The sequence below is a fragment of the Gracilinanus agilis genome, chromosome X, assembly GCF_016433145.1.
Source record: "Gracilinanus agilis isolate LMUSP501 chromosome X, AgileGrace, whole genome shotgun sequence".
Classification (NCBI taxonomy): Eukaryota; Metazoa; Chordata; class Mammalia; order Didelphimorphia; family Didelphidae; genus Gracilinanus; species Gracilinanus agilis.
The window spans coordinates 38,703,485-38,725,389 of record NC_058136.1 but is presented as its reverse complement, the minus strand read 5'-3'; the positions used below and the strand labels follow the sequence as shown (position 1 = coordinate 38,725,389).

General features: G+C 45.0%; 1 protein-coding gene across 1 annotated transcript in view; it reads right to left on the bottom strand.

The window, feature by feature from the left end:
• Nucleotides 1–9,642: 9,642 nt before the first annotated feature.
• SH3BGRL (SH3 domain binding glutamate rich protein like) overlaps nt 9,643–21,905 on the bottom strand; it is a 127,373-nt gene continuing 115,110 nt past the window's right edge. Inside the window, exons 5-7 of the mRNA XM_044682808.1 lie at nt 21,018–21,203; nt 17,155–17,235; nt 9,643–10,091 (exon numbers count right to left, since the gene is read on the bottom strand). Coding sequence (XP_044538743.1) covers nt 10,059–10,091; nt 17,155–17,235; nt 21,018–21,203 — 300 coding nt within the window. The 3' untranslated portion in view covers nt 9,643–10,058. The remainder of the gene's footprint in view (nt 10,092–17,154; nt 17,236–21,017; nt 21,204–21,905) is intronic.

Sequence of the window (21,905 nt, the reverse complement as noted above, 5' to 3'; positions counted from 1 at the left end):
GCAGCAGAGTGGGCGGGGGTGTGTACGGAGGTGGAGGGGAAGGTGCTGAGTCCCTCCCGGCCCAGCCCCGGCCGGCCCGGCCCAGCCCAGCCCGTATAGCCCCGCCCTGTCTCTCAATCTCTACTTCCTTCTCCTTTTTCACTCCATTAAAAGTGTAAGGCATGGCGTCCGAGGACCTGAGTTCGAATTCTACGCTCCATCTTTGTGACTTTGGGCAAGTCACTCAACCACCCCGGGCCTGTCTGCCCCCCCGTAAAATGAGGAGGGTGAACTAGATGAGCCCTGAGGACCTTTCCAGCTCTATGAGCTAGGTTCTCTGAGGTACCTGCCTGGGCCCCCGATTGGAAGTACAAAAAGTTGGGGGGGGGGCGGAGCGGGTCACGGAATCGAGCTAGTTCCACCCTATCGGAGGAAGTAAACCGAGGGCCCTGTGAGGGGAAGCGACTTGGCCAAGGTCGCACTGCTGGCAAACGGCAGGGCTGGGAGTCGAACCCAAGTGGGCTGATGCTCTGGGATGTTTCGGGGCTCATTCACACTCGCCCATCCATGAAGCCTGCAGTCACCTTAAACCTGCTCTCTCTTCTTGAGTGCCAGAGCTGGGACTGCTGGACGGCTAGGGCTGAAAATGGAAGAGGATGGAGGGGGGCCGGGGGAGAGGAAAGAAGAAAACGGGAGAGCAGAGAGCTGGGGAGGGGCGAGGAGGAGTGGGGGGTGGGAGGGAGCAGGGGCGCCCAGCACGCAAAGAACGCCAGGCCCCTGTCTAGAGACTGAGAATTGAAAACAGAACCCCATTGTCCCTCGCTGGCCAATCATGGGAGCCGTGGCTGGTTTCCCTTAGCAACGGGAGAAGTGGGTGAGGGAGGGCTCCCCTCTTGCCTTCAGGTCGCCTCCAGTGAAGTTGCAGATCCCAAACTGCCCCCGCTCTTTATTCAAGTTTCTAACGCAGCCAGGCCCAGGCCTCAGCTGGAAAGGCAGGGATGAGAGCAGGAAGGGGCCCATCTCCACCCCTGCCTGGCCCTGGGAGTCAAGCCCTTCATCTGTAAAATGGGGAATCACAGTAATTGCACTGCGGGCTTCCCAGAATCCTGGTAAGACACTCCCCAAGTAACTCCAGAGAAGGGGGCGGTCCTGACTCCTTCATCTTGTTGCCCTTTCCTCAGTTTACCCTGTGCTTGCTTATGTGTTCCCGCGGGGTGAACAGACCCCTAGACCAGTGGATTTCCCAGGGGCCCAATCACTTTCAGGTGGTCCCTGATGCTGTTCAGACAGGCTGAGAAGGGGAAGAAGCCTGGGCAAGAAAACATGGCGGTCAATGAATTGAGGCCGAAGTGATGACTAGCATCTGCTCCATCCATCACCCAGATAGATGCCTTCCTTGGACTCCTCCAGGCTAGAAGGAATGAGCTCGAATGTTCTTCCCCCTTCAAGGCATTCACATACACGATGGGATGATGAAGGGGACAGCTGGGTGGCTCAGTGGATAGAGAGTCAGGCGCAGAGATGGGAGGTCCTGGGTTCAAAGCTGGCCTGAGACACTTCCTAACTGTGTGACCCTGGGCAAGTCACTTCTCCCCCATTGCCCAGCTCTTACTGCTCTTCTGTTTTAGAAACAACACACAGTACTGATCCTAAGACAGAAGGTGAGAGATTAATCATGATCATGATAATGCCAAGCCTTTATATAGCACATTAAGGGTTGCAAGTGCTACACGTGCCACCTCTGATCCTGACGATGGCCTTATAAAGTTGGTGTTATTATTCTCCCATTTGACAGGTGAGGAAAATGAGCCCCAGTGACTCTCAGTGGCTTGTACAGTCATACAACCAGGAAGTATATAAGGCAGGATTTTGAATACACGGTCCTACTAGCACCCCATCCACTATACTATGTAGGTCCCTCAAGTCCCAACCTCTCCCCAACCCTCACTTTTCACATCTGTGAAAGGGGGATGCTAATATTGATCCATCCTACCTGTGTGAACAATGTTCTTTAAACTTGAAGGCTTTAGGGCAGTGATGGGCAAACTCTTTAAAGAGGGGCCAAAAGAAAAGAAATGCTCATCTGTCAGTCTATTTCTAAGGCAGCTCTTTCAAAGTTTCATTGTGTTGTATCCTACTCGTTGTATTTGTCAGATTAGGAATAATGTCCTGTGGCCGGATAGAACTTTTCAGGGGGCCACATTTGGCCTGCAGGCTGTAGTTTGTCCACCACTGCTTTAGGGAAATAAGCCATTGCCCTAGATCAGTGGTGCCCAAACTTTTTTGGCCTCCCGCCCCCTTTCCAGAAAAAATATTCCTTAGCCCCCTGGAAATTAATTTTTAAAATTTTAATAGCAATTAATAGGAAAGATAAATGCACCTGTGGCCATCACTGCTTCCCTGGATCGCTGCAGCACCCATCAGGGGGCGGTAGCGCCCACTTTGGAATCACTGCTCTAGACACTCCTCAGACTTGGCAGGGCCCTCCCAGACCCTCAGCAATACTGCTCATTGAACTGCAAGCTTCAGGCACAGATCAGGGAACTCGACCTGGGAAATGCCCTAACTTCTTAGAGAGACTGTTCACAACCTCCCTTCCACACACCGGCTGTACAGAGGCTGCTGGGAAGGGGGGAAACATTCGAGCTGTTCACTTCTGCTTCTTGTCTCTCTATCTTCCCAGTAAAGCAAAGGCAAGCAAAGAGAATCTACTTGTGAGACAGCAGCCACATGAAATGGGAGTTAATAGATGTATCAATCGATGAAAAAAATCCTTCAAGAAAAGAGGGCGAAGGCTGGCAACCCCAAGGCTGACCACTGCTCCTCCCAGATAGTCAACGGAGGTGACTAGCATGGCCAGATGTGTCGGGTTTGGGTTTGGGTTTAGGTTTTTTTTATTTTTTTGCTTTTCCTTTCTTTTATGAGATCCTAGAGAAGTACTGCATTTCTAGGGTCTTCAGGACCAAGAGCAAGGATGTCCATCTTGTAGAAAGGCCTCAGTTTTGTCCTAGAAGAGTCTGTAAAGGGCGATGGCTGTCCTGAAAGCCTTCCTGATTCTCCCCTGTGGTATGGGAATGTCCCACCATGGACACTATCCCTGGGAAGTCTGACCAAACCGCAAAGGTTTTGCCTGTGCATTGGAGAAACCATTCCTCCAGCAAAGACTAGCCCAGGCAATTCTAGGGAGGCTAAAGACCAGGTGAAGAAAGCTTGGGTCACGGCAGTCTGGGAAACAAAGGCCAATTTGTACTCCAAGACATAGCGTGCACGACACCCCTCGGTTTGGGTTTGTTTGTTTTTTATCAGATCTTTTATATGGAAGCCCTTTGGGGGGGCAGCAAGAAGCTTGGGAGGGGCAGGTAAGAGCCCCCCAATCCAAGTTGTTTATGTTGTAAAAGCTCCTTCATGGGGTTTTTGTGTTCGGGTTTATAATAAGGATCCGGTGACATGTGTACTCAGACATTCGCAGATAAGAAGAGGACCATATTTTGTGAATACTCGAGTAGCAGGCTAATTTGGGGAGCAAATCATAACACTCCAAGTGAAGGGATGCCGCCTCACCAACTATTATCGGCATCACCACAATGATTCTATTTTAATTGCTTTTAGGACTCTGAAATGTTTATTAATGCAAATCAACAAACAGAGATCTATGAATTCCTGAGGCTGTCAGCAGTGAAAAAAAAAATGAAGAAATGGAAATATCCAGACAGGGCTGCTGCTTCCCCTCCCAGCTACCTTATTCAGGACTCGGTGCTGCAGTCTCGTTGTTTTCCCATTAGAGTTGTGATATAGATCATGTGGTGTGACTCTAACATGTACTATTTGAGCATTTTGATTTTATGTAAAAGGGAGAGGCAATGTGACATGGTGGGGAAAGGGTCAACCTTGCAATCCAGTCCTGCCCCTGCCCCATACTGGCGGTGTGAGGAAGGGTATATTGCTTAACTTCTCAGTGGCCCAAGCAACTTCTGAGACTATGACTAGCAGACAAGTTTCTGATCTGCAGGTAAAGATAGTCTCCACGGTAGGGGGTCCCTACACCAATGACATCACAGATCTACCTCTCTCCACCCTGCTCCCCCCCTCCCCGAATAAAAGGGATTCTTCAAACCATCCTCGTAGAAGTAATTTGTTGGCTCTGATGCCATCACTGTCACCAAGCTCTGCAGTGGTTGTTTTTGCACAGAGGAAAGGAACCAAATTATGCTTTGATATAGCCTTCAGTGACTCTATAAGGGCTTTAGGACATTTGAAGACTTTCCAATCTGATTTTTTTTTAAATCTTGGAGGGGGCAGCTGGGTAGCTCAGTGGATGGAGAGCCAGGCCTAGAGATGGCAGGTCCTAGGTTCAAATCTGGCCTCAGACACTTCCCAGCTGTGTGACCCTGGGCAAGTCACTTGACCCCCATTGCCTACCCTTACCACTCTTCTGCCTTGGAGTCAATACACAATATTGACTCCAAGATGGAAGGTGAGGGTTTAAAAAAAATCTTGGAGTCATTCTGTATCTATTTCTTCATCTGTTTGTCCCCATTGCTCTATCTGTATCTCCACCTCTCTGGCCATGTTTCTCTCTGCTTTCTCCATAACCTCTGCTTTCTCCCATCTCTCTCTCTCTCTGTCTCTCTCCATCTGTCTGTCTGTCTTTCTGTCTCTCCTAAACACTATCCACTCAAGTCTTCCTGTGCCTCTGAGCCCCTGTACATTGCAGCATGGAATACAGGAATGCTGATGGTTCAACACAAAGTGAGATGATCTGCCCATGTAGACAAATGGCTTGCCCAATGCCCTGCCTGCTGCTAGTGAATAAAGCATTGGACTTGGGATCCCGAGAGATTCATGATGTACTCTGCATATAGCAGGCACTTAATAAATGGAGCCTGGAGTCCAAGTCCTAGCTTGGCTCTGGATACAGAGCTACTCCTCTCTGGCCTCAGTTTCCTCCTCTGTAAAATGAAGGGATGGGACTAAATGATCTGAGGACACTTCCCGCTCTAGCAGCCCATGATGCTACAAGTAAATAAATGCCTTCCTGGAAGGGAAGGACATAGACTGGGGAGAGGAGAAGGTGGCTCCTTCTGTCCTGCTTGGGGAAACTTCAAAACAATTTTTAACCCCTGCCTTCCTGTCATAGAATCAAAACTGTGAATCCTAAAAATTAAAGGAGAAATTAATCAAACTGAAAGTAAAAGAACTAGTGAACTAATAAATAAGACTAGGAGCTGGTATTTTGAAAAAAAATAAAAAGAAAATAAAGTACTGCTTAATCTAATTTTAAAAAAAGAAAGAAGAGAATCAAATTAACAGAATCAATATTGTATTGGCTCCAAGGCAGAAGAGTGGTAAGGGTAGGCAATGAGGGTTAAGTGACTTGCCCAGGGTCACACAGCTGGGAAGTGTCTGAGGCCAAATTTGAACCCAGGACCTCCTGTCTCTGGGCCTGAAACTGCAAAAATGAAGCAGCCAATGGCCCACTTAACTCCAGTTTTCCTCCATTCCTAGAAAGAAAGCCAACTCGACTCTTGTAGTCAGTCATGGGTCTAAGAGCCAGGAGCTCAGGAATAGGGTTCTGGTTTTCCTAAATTACTCATCTAATTTGTTGCTTCGGAGCCCCATCTCCACATGCCTGGAGACCTCGGTTCGAGTTAAGAAATGCAGATTTATTCAAGCATTCTCCCTTGCAACTGGAGAAGGAATTTTTAAAAAGCCAGCGAAATGGACCCCTTGATAGTAAGGCAACTCAGCATATAGGATGGTCTTATTTAGAGAATTTCCACAAGCAATGCATATACTGTGCTTCTTAGATTGGCACAGGGGAATTGTGAATTTCGGCTGCCATGGCAACAGCAGCATTCAGGGCCCCAGGCTCTCATTTATAAATTCAAGTCAACGAGAAGAAAAGATTTGACATCTTGAATTTTTCCTTACAGCCAACTTTTCAAGAACACATTTTCTGTATGGAGGGATACTTGTAGCTGGGGCCGGGGAAGGGGGCTGGGGGGCTGCGGCCCAATAGAAATGGAGGCTTTCTCCCCCTCGGCTCCAGCCCACCCCCTCAGCCACCCACATGTCGACCACTGTGGGCTTCAAGTGTGGCAGAAAGGAGAAAGGAGAGGAAGGGGGACGGGAGGGGAGGAGTAGGGAGACCAAGAAAGAAAGCAAAGCGAGGAGCAGAGGTAGGCTTTGCTCCCAGGGAGGGGGCGGGAATTAAAGGGGCTGAAAGAGATTAAAGGACCCCTCCCCTCCCCACCGCTACCCTGCAATTCCCCTGCCCCACCCCCTCTCCTCTGTATGTCTCTCTCTCTCTCTCTCTCTCTCTCTCTCTCTCTCTCTCTCTCTCTCTCTCTCTCTCTCACACACACANGTCAAGGTGTTAAATAAAAGCATTTAAGGAATTAGCCAGCCCACAAGCAGATTTCCATTTTAATGGGGACTTGGGAGAGTGGCAGAATGGGAAAGGGCGGCTCGTTCATTACCTGGCACTTAAGGGCCAGATTTCCCAACATCTTTGTTTAGCCGCCATATGGACCACTTCCCAAGGCTGCTTCCCAAGAGCCCACCGAACAAAAATGCCATTTTTTATTTATCTATATACACACACACACATATATATATATATATACATAATTTATATCATATATAATTTTATCTAGATAGGCGATATATAGAGATATAAAATTTTATATAGATAGGTATAGATATATATCATTTTATATAAATAGGAGATATAGAGAGATAAAATTTTATATATATATATATATACCATTTTATATAGAGATAGTATATATATACACACACATATATATGTGTCTATGGTGCTTGGGTAGAGATGTTTGTTTATGTATATATTGAAATCCTTTCTGAATTCTGAAATAAAAAGGGGAGCCAGGGCGAAATTAGATGGAATATTTGAACCCTCAGCAAGCTATTTAGGTAGGAATCCATATTTTCGGTTGGGACAGAGGAGAAGATTTCTGTTCCAATTTAGGGCCAGAACAAAGAGACCAGACAATCCAAACATCCAGAATGTGAAAGCTTCTTAAAGAGTTTTACTGGAAGGGAAAATCATTTGTTTCAAAGCAAAGATATTTCTATGGAGGCTAAAGAAAAAAAAAAAATGGGGCTAAAGTGGACCAACAATCCTTCGGAATCTTTGGCATTCATAACCAGATCAGAAAATCAGAGCACAGAGAAACATCGATTTTCCCCTGGCCTCGCCTTCCTTTTGATTCCACCTTCCCAACCCCCTCCCCTAGAAAAACTGTTCAGTAGGATTAATAAGAGAACCACTGGGGCCCTGTCATTGAAGCCTGGCCTTTAGCGCTTCTGAAGCAAGTCGCTTCCACTCCCTCAGGCATTGGAGTCATACAACAGTGGTTCTTAAACTCGGGCCTGGAAACTCCCTTGGGTCTACTTCAGGAGCCCCAGAAATTTAGGTGGGAAAAAAATACATCTTTATTTGCATTAATAATCTCTAATCAAAATTTCACATTTCCTTTAGTTATGAATTTTTAAAAAATGATTCTGAGAAGGGGTTGGTAGGCTTCAGCACCTTGCCCAAGAGGTCCATGGCATCAAAAGGTAAATGAGGAAGGTCCATAGCTGTGAAGCTAACGGCCTGGTGGGATAAATCTATTCAGAAAAAAATATCAGCTCAAATACCTGATATTTGGCTCTTCAGATTGATGGCCAACTAGCAGATAAAGATCCATTCAAAAAAGTAATATGCCATGATCTCCCCTAAAAATTCGACATCAGAGGAGAGGTTTTCTTGGAAAATCTGATTTTCTTTTCTCATCGAAACCACCCCCACCATTCTGGTGTTCATCTCTCCTCCTCATCTACATTATGTGACCTGGCTATATAAGACACAGCTAAGAGAATGAAGAACTCTCCTCTAGAATGAAACTCAAATAACTGGACAGGCCATACAGTTACAGTTTTCCGTTTGGATGACCGCATCGCTTTTCCAGGTTGTGAGCCACTGAGCTTCCCTCTTTTGGCTAGTTGCCTTGATTGATACCCATCCCAAGCTGGAAACTCAGCCTGAGAATGTTCTCCTCAGCATAGAAGTTGAGGCTAGAGGTAGGGACTGGACCTTTGCTTTCATTGATATATGGGTGTGGAAAGCCCTACCAATGCAGGCCAGCATCTTAAAGTCTCAGAGGTTATTCAGAGCTCGGAGGGCTTAGATGACTTGCCCAGGGTCGCACAGCCAGCAGAAGTCAGAGGCAGGACTTAAACTCAAGTCATCCTGGCTTCGAGGCTGGCTCTCTGACCACTAAAACCTGTCACCTTCTCCTGCAAGAAAAAATAATTTGGGGCCCAGAACATTTCCCATCTGTTAGAATCTGATCCAGACACCCCAGGTCCCACAATATCCCTGATACTATTATTCACCCCCAAATCTGCTGAATATTTGTGCTCGAAACATCTTTGTTGATGGCAACTTCGGGAGCCTGAACGAACCTGACAAGCAAAGTTAGAAATGAAAATTTAAACAGTTTTCTCTCTACTGTTTCCTGTTACCCTCCCTCTCCCTCAGAAGAAACCACATACTATTCATTTGGCATTACTCCTATTCATTTCAGATCCCCAGCAGTCTGTAATTTCTGTTTCTAAAAATGTTGTTCTCCCTTTAAAGCATTGTGCCAGTGTTGAACCTCCGTAAACAATGCCATATATTCATTCCATGTTGATTTTGGCAAACGACACAGCAATGCATAGAGTGCAAGGTAATGGAAAGTCACTTAAAGGAAAATGGGGGTGCCCATGGGGTGCTTTTAGTAGCAAAGGCTAAGTAGAATTGCTCTATGGTAAGAAAACTGCTCCCTAAGTAAGTGATGGAGACCATATCGCTCCTTGCCCTTTTATCAGCCTTGAGGGTTAGAGTTTTAAATTGGTCCCTTGCTTAGATGGATACTCTTATTGGATGTTTGCTATTATTAAAGTGTAGAAAAGATAAATCCATCTCAACTTAATGTACTCATGAAAAAATGTGCTTCACATGCTAAGAAAATGCATTTGCACAGTTGAGTTTCTAATTCCTATTTGCCAATTTCTGTAGCTTAGTGCCACAGTAATGTGTCATTTGAAAATTGAAGGGGAGAAAACAACAACCCACTAAGCCACAGTACCAATTATCACCTGGGGAACATTTGCTTCGTAGCTCCTCCCATGGAAACTGGGCTCCTTGGGCGATGATTTTCTGCCCATTTTCAGACACATAATTGAAGGATTCTGCAGCCCCCATGTGGACTCAAAGCCTGGGGGCCAAGTGCTCAGACACAGACCGGTCTTTGCACACAGCTCACCTTGAAGAAGAAGATTAAGCCTCAGCTGGGAAGTCATGCAAGAGACCTGTCACCTGAATGTTTTTATGACTTCTCAGTGCAAAGGGGTTTTCTGTTGATCACCAAAATGAGCAGCACAAAACTCCAATGAGGAGCCCCAAGAGCATGTGTCATACACAGTACACAGTTTCCATCTACAGAAGAATTGGAATATTGGAATGGCCATAAGTCATCGTGACAAGCGCCAAATGATAAACATCGCTTATGGCTTCTTTAAAAATCGCAACAGCAACACATCAAAATCGGACACGAGTGCTTGCCTGGAAAGATCCAGGAGGGCATGGAGGTATTGAATGAATTAGACAGATTCTCTTCCCCTCCCATTTTATTTTGGATTCACATATGCTTAACAACAGGAGCTCTAGAGATACTTAAGCTGCAGTTAACAATAAAAATAATAATATAAAAAAAGAGGTTTCTGCATTACGATTACCAAAAGGGGGGGGGGCACAGATGCCCAGACAGATCACAAAACCACTCCATCACATCTACTTGCAATTTTCCAATAATCATCTCCCATAAGCTCTAACCATATAACATTCACATTTTAATCATGTATTCCATTGGCTATTGTTGGGACGCTGAGCACACCAAGCAACAAATTGATGCTGTAGACATGAAGCCTATTGTTTTCTGGAAGCCAAGATAATTTTGCTATTTTAGAAAAGCGACTGCGGTGGCGAATCCCTCGACAGGAGGCATAAGGCCAGAAGGCAGAAGGGTTCACGCTTGCTGCTTTGCCAGTGCTTGGGCTTCCTAAAAGAAAAAGATGAAGTCAATTAAAATGCCACCCAAACAGTTGCCTGGAGCTACTAGGGCAAAATTGTATTAGTCTAAATAACTCCGAAGTTCCCTACGTTCCTCTATACCAGTTGCTTGGAAAGTAATGGTGGTTGAGCCTAACAATAATCATTCATAAGGATGTGGCACTTTCCAGCTTGGAAAGTTTAAAAACTCTCCAGTTTATAAACTTTCCAACAACCTATAAGCTAAGAAGAGGGAAGAATATTAAGCACATTGTATAGATGTTTGGACTGAGGATCAGAGGTAGTCATTTGCCCAAGATCACACAGCAAGTGTCAAGGCAAACCCAGACTGACTCCAAGTCCCAGTGCCCAAATGTAAATGAAGAATTGATAACATTTTACACGGCAGTTTCCAATTTGAGAAACTTGTTAAATTCCCCTCTCCCACAACCCCAGACCTCCTCTGATGCTTTGATGAGGCCCAGAGATAACCCTGGGGTTTTGAAGCCTATGCCAATGGAAACCCCAAAGCCTGAGGGAATGGAGTCTGGGGTCTAGCCCAAATGCTAGAGGGCTGGTCATGACAAAAGCCCTCAAAGATGTCAAATAAGGCACTGAGGTGCCTGGTGGGGGGAGGGGAGGACAGTTGCAATAACATTTCTTCTGATCATCTGTCCAGATTTTGGCCTCCACTGGGCTCTCATCATTGTCCGGGGAGACACTCTGGCAAGGGAGTATGGAATGGTATAGGACGTTAAACGTCGGGTACATCTCCAACCAACCACTGAGGAGCCTGGCCTACTTATAGGAAGGCGACTCTACCATCTCTAATGAATCATCCTGTTGGGTAATAAAAAACCAAATCCTTATAGTTTCAAAGAGTTTAACAAAGATGCTTGTCATACATGTGCAATCAAGTGCTCAGACTGGTAGGGAACTTTCTGTCTATTGACAGTAGGCTACATCTTGAGAGAATGTCCCGATCCTTCATAAGGCCAAAGAAAGGGACATAGAAAAACCTCTTTCTCCAGTGTCCTTTTATTTTTTTAAGGGGAGAAGGGAGTGGGGAGGTAAAGAACCCTGAAGCCAGAGAACAGAAAATTCTTGATCTGCCCAGAAGGGACTTGACAAGTTTGAGAGGAGACAGGGTATATAATCCCCCCAAAAAACCATTGACCTTAAAACAATACCACTACTAGGTCTGGATCCCAGAGATTAAAAACAAAAAGGGAAAGGACCTATATGTACCAAAATGTTTAAAGCCATTCTCTGTGTGCCAGCAAAGAATATTGGTTCTGCCTTTTCCTACCTGAGAGATCTTGGGGGAGACCCTTCCCTATCCTCTATGGGCCTCAGTTTCCTAATCTGGAAAATGAGGGGGCTGGATTGAACCGTCTCTGAGATCCCTTCCAGCCTTTCCTCTGTGAGCTCACAGTCACATGAACAATAAAGAGCAAGAAGTCTCTACTCCAAATCTTTGGTAAAAGACTACACTGATGTTCTCTGTCCCAGGCAGGTCAGAAAAGCAGAAACTCACTTCAAAGTGTCTGAGCAGCACAACTGACTTTAAAGAGGGGGAAAAAATAGAAAGATGTGACCAGATTGGGTTCGACATATGCTTCCCTCAGCAGCAGGCTGGCTGTCGGAAAGTATCAACTTTGATGCACAAATATTTGGACAGAAGTGCTGTTGAAGGTGGGCAGGATGTCCCTGGAGTTTCAACTCCAAAGGTGAGCTGTTCTACAGTGGCTGCTTATGGTGATTTGGGCAGTCAAGTTGGAAAGTAAGCAGCTTCCAAGTGCCAAGAGAATGGGGGCCCAAGGGCTTATTAAGGCACATCACTGTAGTGCCCCCATTGCCAGTTCCAGGTGACTTGTGATTCTCTGAAATACAGTCTGTCTCCAGCATGGAGAGCTTGCTCTGCATAAACCAAAGAAAGGCTGGGCTGACTCCAAAGGAGTCTGGAATTCTGTCTCCAACATTTAAGATCAAGCACAGACAAGCCATTTAATCTCCCTGAGCCTCAGTTTCTTCATTTGTAAAATGGGGTTATTACAACTGTCCATCCTACAGGGCAGCTGGGTGGCTCAGGCCCAGAGATGGGAGGTCCTGGGTTCAGATCTGACTTCAGACACTTCCTAGCTGTGTGACCCTGGGCAAGTCACTTTACCCCCATTGCCTAGTCCTTATCACTCTTCTGCCTTAGAACCAATACACAGTATTGATTCTAAGATGGAAGGTGAGGGTTTTAAAAAAACAAACAACTATCCATCCTATCTCACAGGGTTATGGGAAAAGCAATTTCTAACTCTTTAGTGCCCTGTAAATGTGAGTTATTTGCCAACAGGAATTCCACCCAATTGACAGGATAAAAGGAAAGAGTAGGATGAATGGGAAAAGCAGGTTGGAGAGAAATATACAGTAATCATAGCTGTGAAACAAAATTTATAACAAGTTTCTCTGATAAAGGCCTCATTTCTCAAATATATTGAGAACTGAGTCAAATTTATAAGAATACAAGTCATTTCCCAACTGATAAATGGTCAAAGGATCTGAACAGGCAGTTTTCAGAGGAAACAATCAAAGCTATCCATAGTCATATGAAAAAATGCTCTAAATCACTACTGATTAGAGAAATGCCAATAAAACCAACTCCGAGGTACCACCCCACACCTAACAGATAGGCTAATATGACAGAAAAGGAAAATGGCAAATATTGAGGGCATGTGGGAAAATTGAGACACTAATGTACTGTTGGTGGAGTTGTGAACTGATTCAACTATTCTGGGAGAACAATTTGGAATTATGCCCAAAGGGCTGTAAAAATTATGCATACCATTTGACCCAGCAATATCAATACTATGTATCCCAAAGAGATTAAAAACAAGAAGGAAAAAGACTTCTAGGTACAAAAATGTTTAAAGCAGCTCTCTTTGTAGTAGCAAGGAATCGGAAGTTGAGAGGATGTCCATTGATTGGGGAATGGCTGAACGAGTCATGGTATATGATGGTGATGGAATACTATTGTGCTATAAGGAGTAATGAAAAGGATTATTTCTGAAAGAACTGGAAAGATTTACATGAACTGATGCAAATTGAAGTGAGCAGAACCAAGAGAACAGTAACAACACTATTGTAAAAGGATCGATTGCAAATGACTGAGCTATTCTCAGCAATACAATGATCCAAGACAGCTCTGAAAGACTTTTAATAGAAAATGCAAATCCACCTCCACAGAAAGAACTGATGGAGTCTGAATGTAGATCAAAGTATACTTCTTTAACTTTCTGTATTTTTTTGGTTTGTTTTTGTTTTTTAGTCTGTGTTTTGTTTTACAACATGACTAATAAGGAAATATTTTGCATAACTGCATATATAACCTATATCAGAATGCTTCCTATCTCAGGGAAAGGGTAAGGGAAGGAGAGAATTTGGAACCCAAAACTTAAAAAACAAAATTAATGTTAAAAATTGCTTTTCCATGTAATTGGGGAAAAATTGAATATTAATTTTAATTTAAAGGTCTATTTCACAATCAGTTTTTTGAGGGAAGGGGACAGGGAGAATGCCAATAAGTAAGAATGTTTAAATGAAATAAATTGCAACAAAGATAACAGGAAAATTGATGTTATTCAGTAAGGTAAACTTTTTTGGATAAAAGAACATAGCTGGTCCTCAAACCTTACAGAGGGACAAGAAACTACAGCTTTGGATTAAAACTATTGCTGGCTGCATCTATGAGGCCAGGACTTACCTAATACTTGATGGCAAAGACCCATCTGCTTCAGGGGCCCCAGATCCCCTTAGTGCCAATCAAGCAGCCAAACAAGCCCTTCCTGCTCCGGGTTGCAGGAGCAATGAGCTAGGTAAAGGTGCCACCTGCCTAAGGCAGCCCAAGGAAAGCCCCTGCTATGGTTGGCCAGTGGCCCATAGACACACAGTGTCTGTTTCCCACATTCTCCCTGTCCTTTTTCTTACCTTAGCAGCTGGGCCTTGATTAACCAGAATGTTCAGGGAAATGGGACTTGTAGTTAAATATAACTTTCTGGGTAAGTGAGTTTACCTCAAACTTCCGTTTCACTTCTTGCAATGTGTCTAAGTAGTATTAACCTCCTTCCTGCATTAATAAGGAAAACCCAGGGCTCAGGGTTGATTTAGGCCTTAAAGATGATTATGCTCATTGTATATGGAGAGGGTAGAGAGCTCAGGCTGCATCTAGGCTGGTTTTGCAACTACAGAGTCATCCTGGGCTCCCTACTCTCACACCCCTTCCCAGCTCACTTATCCAATCTGTTTCCAGATCTTGTTGCTTTTATGGTCACAAAATCTCCTGCATGCAAGAGTATGCAGGAGCTAGCTCTTTGCGAAATGTGAGCATTTACAATTCAGAAATGAGCAAATACTACAGATCAGGTCTTGATTTGGAGTTTTGTTGATTGTCTAGACTTAAGGAAGAGATGGATAAAATGTGAATATTGTAGATTAAACTAAAAAGTATGCAACATGTATCCTTTTCTCTCTTCTTACACACACACACCTCTAGTCCTGGTCCTCATCACTTCCTATCACATTGCTGCAACAGGCTTCTAACTGGGCTCCCTGCCTTAAGCCTCTCCCCACTCCAAACTATACTACACATAGCTGCTGAAGCTACTTTCATAACCATGAGGTCTGATCATCTCATCTCTCTCCTTAGTGGCTCCCTATTACCTCTAGGATCAGAGAGAATTTCCCTATTCGGTATTTAAAAGGTAGCTGTGGCTAAGTGGTTAGAGCACCAGGCCTGAAGTCAAGAAGACCTGTGTTCAAATCCAGCCTCAAACATTTCCTAACTGTGACCTTGGGCAAGTCATTTTACCTCAGTATGCCTAGGAGGCAGTTAGGAGGGAGGAAGACACTGTGCTAAGCTCTTTTTACAAATATTATCTCATTTGATCCTCCCAAAAACTCTGGGAATAAGTGCTGTTGTTATCCCCACTTTGCTGTTGAAGAAAATGAGGCAAACAGAGGTTAAGTGACTTGCTAAAGGTCATACAACTAAGCGTCTGAAGCTAAATTTTGAAGAAAAAAAAAAACAAATTTTTTTTCCTCCAAGCCCAGCAGCCTATCCCTTGTGGCCTAGCCACTAATAGGGGACAGAACATTTGATTTAGCATCAGATGACCCAAGCTGGAATCTAAGGTCTGTCATTTGCACGACTCCTCCCCCCCCAACAGGATCCAAGCCTTTGCACTGGTTATCACCCTATGGCTAGAAGGTTTTTGTGCTCTCACCTCTGCCTTAGTTTCATTGGATTCCTTCAAACCTCAATTCCAATCCCACCTTCTGCAGGAAGCCTTTCTCAGTTTCCCCATCTGACAGTGTTCCCCATCAAAATCATCTTTCATCTAATCTGCTTGTATATTGCATATACCAAGTTGTTTGCCAGGTTCCGTGTTTTTCCCTTTCTTTGAATCCCCAGTGCTTGGTGCAGTGTCTGACATATAGCACAAACAGTATAAATGCTTGCTGACTGCTCTAGTCCTCAGTTTCCTCCTCTGCAAAATGAATATAGGATCATAGGATATTAGACCTCAAAGGGACTTGAGAAGTCCTTTGGATATCTAAAGCTTCATGGATATGAATGCCTTGACTCCAAATATGATACTCCTTCTCCTGTACCAGGGGTCGGCAACCTTTTTGGCCGTGAGAGCCATAAACGCCACCTTTTTTAAAATGTCATTTCGTGAGAGCCGTGCAGTGCTCACAGTGCGGCTCCTGTAACAGCGCCTGAAAAAAAATGGACTTTATGGCTCCTGCAGAAAGAGCCGTATCTGGCCCTCAAAAGAGCCAGGTATGGCTCGAGAGCCATACGTTGCTGACCCCTGTCCTGTACCAACAGAATGTGGGGTGAGCCACTTAACCCCTCTGAGCTGATTACTCACCTGTATAATGGAGACAGTGACACCTCCAGTACCCAACCCATAGGGCTGTTATGAAGCTCGAATGAGAAAATATTTGTAAAGCACTTTGTACACCTTAAAGCACTACAGAAATGGCACCTCTAATTATTAACCAAATTTGAGATGATGAGAAGTGAGTCACCAGACCCGAATAGTACAACAGTAGTGGTGGTGGTGGTGGTGGTAACAATAATGACGATGATGGGAATTGACATTTCAATAGTACTTTAAAACTTGTCACATTTGAGCATCATAGCAGTGCCATCGAAGACACAACCCCTGGACCTGCAATTCACCAAAAGGTCATCCGTTGATGCCCCTACTTGGCTTGGGTATCACTAGAAAACTTATATAGAAATGTCTCTGAAAACTTAAATAGACAGAGCTTAAAATAGGACATTTCTTCCATGGGAAAAGCCAGTTTGGCAAGGAACAGACTTCGGAGGGTGACTCAGATCAGCCCCCTACGGTCTCTGGTGAAAGGGTAAGCATGTCAGCCCAGCCTCTCTACATTGAGGGTGGAGTTCCTGTTAGCTGCACAATGACTACCAGGGCAATACAGAAATATCGTCAGGGGGCCATTCATTCTGGTTTTTGTTCCTGGCTTTGTCTTTTTGATTTGGGCTCTCCTGGGATGACACACTTGAAAAGGAATCTGCCTTTGGCAAGGAAAAGGTCCCAAATTCAGCCAGCAGTTCACTGGCCAGCTTTTGAACCCCAGGGCTCCTCAAGCTCACCAATGAATCCCTCTGTAGCATTTCCACTCACACGCAGACAGTGGGTAAATGCCAAGAAAATTACCATGGCCTGGGACACATGTTGTGATTAAGAAAGGGACATGACAGCTCTCATAATGGAGTCTTTAACATTCTTTGGGAGTTGATCAATGAGAAGTTGGCTACCTTATGGAGCTTGATGGGTCATTGCTGCCTCTCTGGTCCTTGGAAGTGATGGGTCACATTTGACTATCCGGTCAGAGTGTACCTAGATTTCAGGGTGGGAAGAAGGGGATGTGCCAGTCTGGGCTATCCTATGCTGCACCCAGCCTTTCTAGAGGAATGTTGCCAGCTAATTGATTGTATAACATCAGAAATAATCATTTATCAACTAGAAAGCAAAAGGAAAGCCTACCTTTGACCCAGGTGGGGCTGTCAAACCCAAGAAGGCATACACTGCATTATTTTCTCTGGCTTCAAAGAAAGCATCATAATCCTAAGTGAAGAAGAGAGCAGAGAGAATTAGAAGTGGTAAGAACCATAAAGGAAACCAAGACGGCAGATATTTAATAGGCCTGGGCCAATTTGGTCAGGCCCATTAGCAAGACTGAGATACTTTGTCCTTGCTATAAAATGGTCTTGATGCCACGATGATTAGCTACCAGGAGGTACAGCGAAGAGGCAAAGCTCAGGCCCATGGCAATCCTGAGAGGTTTGCAGGCAAGGCAACTTGGAATTCTGTCCTCTGGTCCCTATCTAATTTAAAGCCACTTTGGAACAAGCAGTTCAGCTGCATCTGGGGAGAAGCCTACAATTTCTTAGTGAGTAGCATCTCTTATTTCCCTGTGCTCAGAAGTGGTCTTTCCCCTTAGTTACTTCTCTTCCATTATCAATCAGAGAAGAAATGCTCAGCACAGCCCTAGGGAGTTTGAGTTTCCTAGTAGGTCTTTAGGCAGAGGATGGAGATGGATGGTAGGTGCTGAGTTTGGATACCCCAGGTGTAGTACCTCGGGACCTAAGCAACAATAGCCAAACTTCTGAGCAGTCAGAAGCCCGGCGGAACCAGGGCCTGGAAGGTTAAGGGAAGTTGGAGGTGTGGTTATAATCAATGCCATGCTGCCAGGCCCACAGACCTTCTCCTAAGTGACTGAAATAGCCACCCAAACAAGGCCTCAAGACATGCCAACCTAGTAAACAAGTAGCATTTTTAGATCTTGCCTGTAATTTAAAAAATTGCAGAGAAGTAAGCCTGCTGTTCTAAGTGATTCATTAGAAATGAAAGAGCAGTCGTGACGGGTTTGCTTCTCCAAGATGACCTCTCTCATAGTTTGCCAAGTAGGGATGCAGCTCCTGCTATACATAATATAGCCAACATTTAGGGCCCCCCAGGGGCTAGAGATGCCTCAACCAAAGAAGAAGCCCAAGCACTCATTATTCACTTACTCTTGGTTCCTTTCAACAAGGAGAGGCTCACCTTTGTAACCTCCAAAGTTTTCTCAAGAAATTGAGGGATCAGGGGCAGCTGGGTGGCTCATTGGATTGAGAGCCAGGCCTGGAGAATAGAGGTCCTAAATTCAAATTTGGCCTCAGACACTTCCTAACTGTGTGACCTTGGGCAAGTCACTTGACCCTCCATTGCCTAACCCTTACTGCTCTTCTGCCTTGGAACTGATATTTACTATTGATTCTAAGACAGAAGGTAAGGGTTTAAAAAAATCAAGGTATCCATTTATAAGCAATGGGAATCTCAACAACCATCAACACCACCTAGCCTTTGAAGGAGGTCTCCAGATGTGAAGTCATCTGACTTCTGGCATCAGTGTCTCATAAAGAACTCGAGACAAATCATGGAATTTTACAGTGGAGACAACTAGTCCAATCAATTCCCAAAAAAGGAATCTGCAAGGGGGTACCCAGGCTCTGCTTGAAGTGCTCCAGTGATGGGGAGGGGAGGCATTACTTTATCTCCCCAAGCGGCCTCTTCTACTTTGAGATAGCTCAAATCAGAAGGAAGTGTTTCCTTAATTTAAGTCTTAATTTGCCCCTTTGCAATTTGTTGTACCAATTGCTCCTGATTCTGCCCTTTGAGGCCAAGCCAACCAAGTCTAGTAACTCCTCTTCTACCCATACTACCTTGACTTGACAGTAACCTTGAACATCTACTGTTTAAAAAACAAGTTTCCAATCAATACTTTGGCCCAGAAGTCATTGTTGCTGACTGTCTCCAACACAGCAAACACATGCCATCTTGGTCTCCAGTGAAGACAGGCAGCTTTGATGCTAGTTCAAATGTGATCAAACACTGGTCAGGGGCTCCTGCTATATACAACGTGAGGATATGGGGAGCAGCCCTTTGTCACATGCTGGCTGCTGAGGGCCACAAAGCTAGGACAACTTGGAAGGCCTTTTCCAATTCTAGGCTTCAGTAGCACTTTAGACATGAAAGAAATGAGGTGGTGTTTTCTCAAAGGAAAAAAAAAACTTCTTTTTTGTTTTTCCCACCTGAAAATTAAGCTGGTGAGCTTTGGACTGCACCAGCACAAGACAGATGGGATCCCCAGGCCTTTCCTAATAACTGACAGACTCTCTTGTGGAAAAGACTTGGTGGTGCCAGCTCGAGCTTTCCCCCCTCTACTGGCACTTCTCCCCCTGGCTGCTATTGCTGCTGCTGCCACGGCTATTTTGGATTTACAAAGGAAAAAACCAAAACTGCCCTCCCCTCCCTCGCCTCGCCAATAGCGACCAGTGCCAAAGAAGGTTGAGGTTCACAGATGTGAAAATACCCATGTGGGCCCATGGACAGGAGGGAGCCAATGAGGTCTCCCTTTGTCTTTCTCTGCCTCCCATTTGTTTGCACAGAGGAGCCATTTAACCAATGGCTGTTGACCCAAATTATATTTTGGCTGCTTTAGAATTATTTTAGGTGCTTAACAAGTGCCTGTTACCCAGACTTGGCACAGTCTCTAGTTGGCTCACCTATTTCTCTCTCTCTCTCTCTCTCTCTCTCTCTCTCTCTCTCTCTTTCTCTCTCTCTAATTAGACTGTAAGCACCTCAAGGGCAGGACCTAGGTTTGTCTCTACTTGCCAAGGCGCCAGACCCATAGCAAGTGTTCAATAATCAACTTTTGGAATAAAAGTATCCCTGAATGAATGCAAGCATGAATGAGTGAATGAATGAATGAATGAATGAATGAATGAATAGGGATAGGGTGAGAGCTCTGGATGCCCTTTGATTCTTTATGTCACAGGAGCAAGTAATTACTTGTGGAACTGAAATGAGCAGGACCTTCTAAGCAGGCAATTAAAAATATCAGTCAAAACAAGAGAGCCATATGGGATGACTCAGGCTCATACTCATTATGCAACAACCCCCACAAGACAACAGAGGAAGACCAGAAAACAAGAGCTAAGTTTACTGACCAAGATGAACCTGCCTGATGGCTAACTGGGATTCAAACCCAGATCTCCTGAGGCTACTAAACTTTCTTGGCTTTCACCCGCAGGGGCTCAACCTCTGGGGCAATGACAGGGCTGCTGAGCTGACCTTCATTAAACATGGCTGCCCAGAGTCCACTCTCCTACCAAGAACTGAAGCTCCAGGGGCTCCTGGCACACTGTTTGAAAATTGCCTCCCCCAGATCCTTCTGTCAAGTTCTTGCTTCAAAAGAATTTAATCATCAAAAGATCACAAGCAGCCAGTCCAGCTTCCACAAGAGCAGGTCAAGCCAGACCACCCTTGTCTCCTTTTCGGACAGGGTTACAAGACTGTTGATTTGAAGGAAAAAAGACTCGATGTCTGACACATCAAACCTGAGTGCAGTGGGGAGCTCCATCACACTAGCAGTATGCCCAGGGATGTGGAAGCCCTATGGCCAATCCCAGAATGAAAAAGATCTAGAAAGCCTCCTCCTCGAAAACAAGCATGGACTGTGAGGAAGAACAAGATGGGTTTTTACCTACTTAGAGTGAAATAATGAGAGCAGTTGAATCCCTTCCAGGAGCTTTTGCCATAGACATACCAGAAATAAAACACCTAGTTGTTCTGACTGGAAAAAAATCAGGATGAAGGCTAGTCAAGGAAACCTGAGATCAAATCCTGCTCTAATGGCACTCAGTTTCCTGCAGAGGATTCATGTGTCTGACAGCAGACAGGCCAAAGAAGACTCCAGTCTTCTGAGACAGTTAAAGAGGTTGGAGTGGGAAAGGACTTCATAGAAAATGTGGAAGGAGGGGAAGGGCAAGTCTCTCTCCATGCAGAATCTTTGAATTATTCCTTACCCCACGGTACTGGCTCTCATTGAAGATCTGAGGGGGAAGTGGATTCCCTGTGGCTGGGCGACTTTCCTCAGGTACGTTTTCACGCATCCATTTCCGATTCTCTTCGTTGGCGGCGATATCTTTCTCTTCAAATCCTATCTTGTTTGCTTCCAAGAAGCCCAAGACATCTTGCTGTTTCTTCTTAATCTAGAACATAAAGGCAATTCCCCCACCAAAAAAAATATTACTAATGAACAGACAGACTATTGACTTTAGAGCTGTTGATTTCAGGCAAAGTGAGTATGGATAAAAAGCCCTGGAATGGAGAAAGGGAGTCAATATGCCCACCCTCCCAGGAAAGAGCCTGCTTCCTTAGTGAGGGCCTTGAAAACAGGCCTCCAAAGATTTTTATGAGCCCCAAACTGTTTCACTCTACTCACACAGCTGACAACCATGAATAGCCTTAAGGAATAGGCCTAATACTTGATGAGGCAGCCAGACTGCTCAGTTTATTTACAATACAGAATATTTTCAATATAAATGATCCTTGCCCAGCTTTTATGCATGCAGCCACATGTTTAGGGTGGTGTGGCCTGCCAAGCAGGCATCATGTGATGCTAATGTTCTCATTCCCTCGTGGGGCTTAAACTGAAGGGACTGCACTGAACAGATGTGACTGAAAACCATACACTTCAGGCACAATTTGGGGCGAAAATTACAGATTCTCTAACAAATGAATTGTGTATCTCCTACAGGAGAGGGGGTGGAGAGAGGGAGAGGAAGAGGGAGGGGGAGACAGAGACAGAGAGAGACAGAGAGAGAGAGAGAGAGAGAGAGAGAGAGAGAGAGAGAGAGAGAGAGAGAGAGAGAGAGAGAGAGAGAGAGAGAGAGAGAGAGCGCACGCTCTGG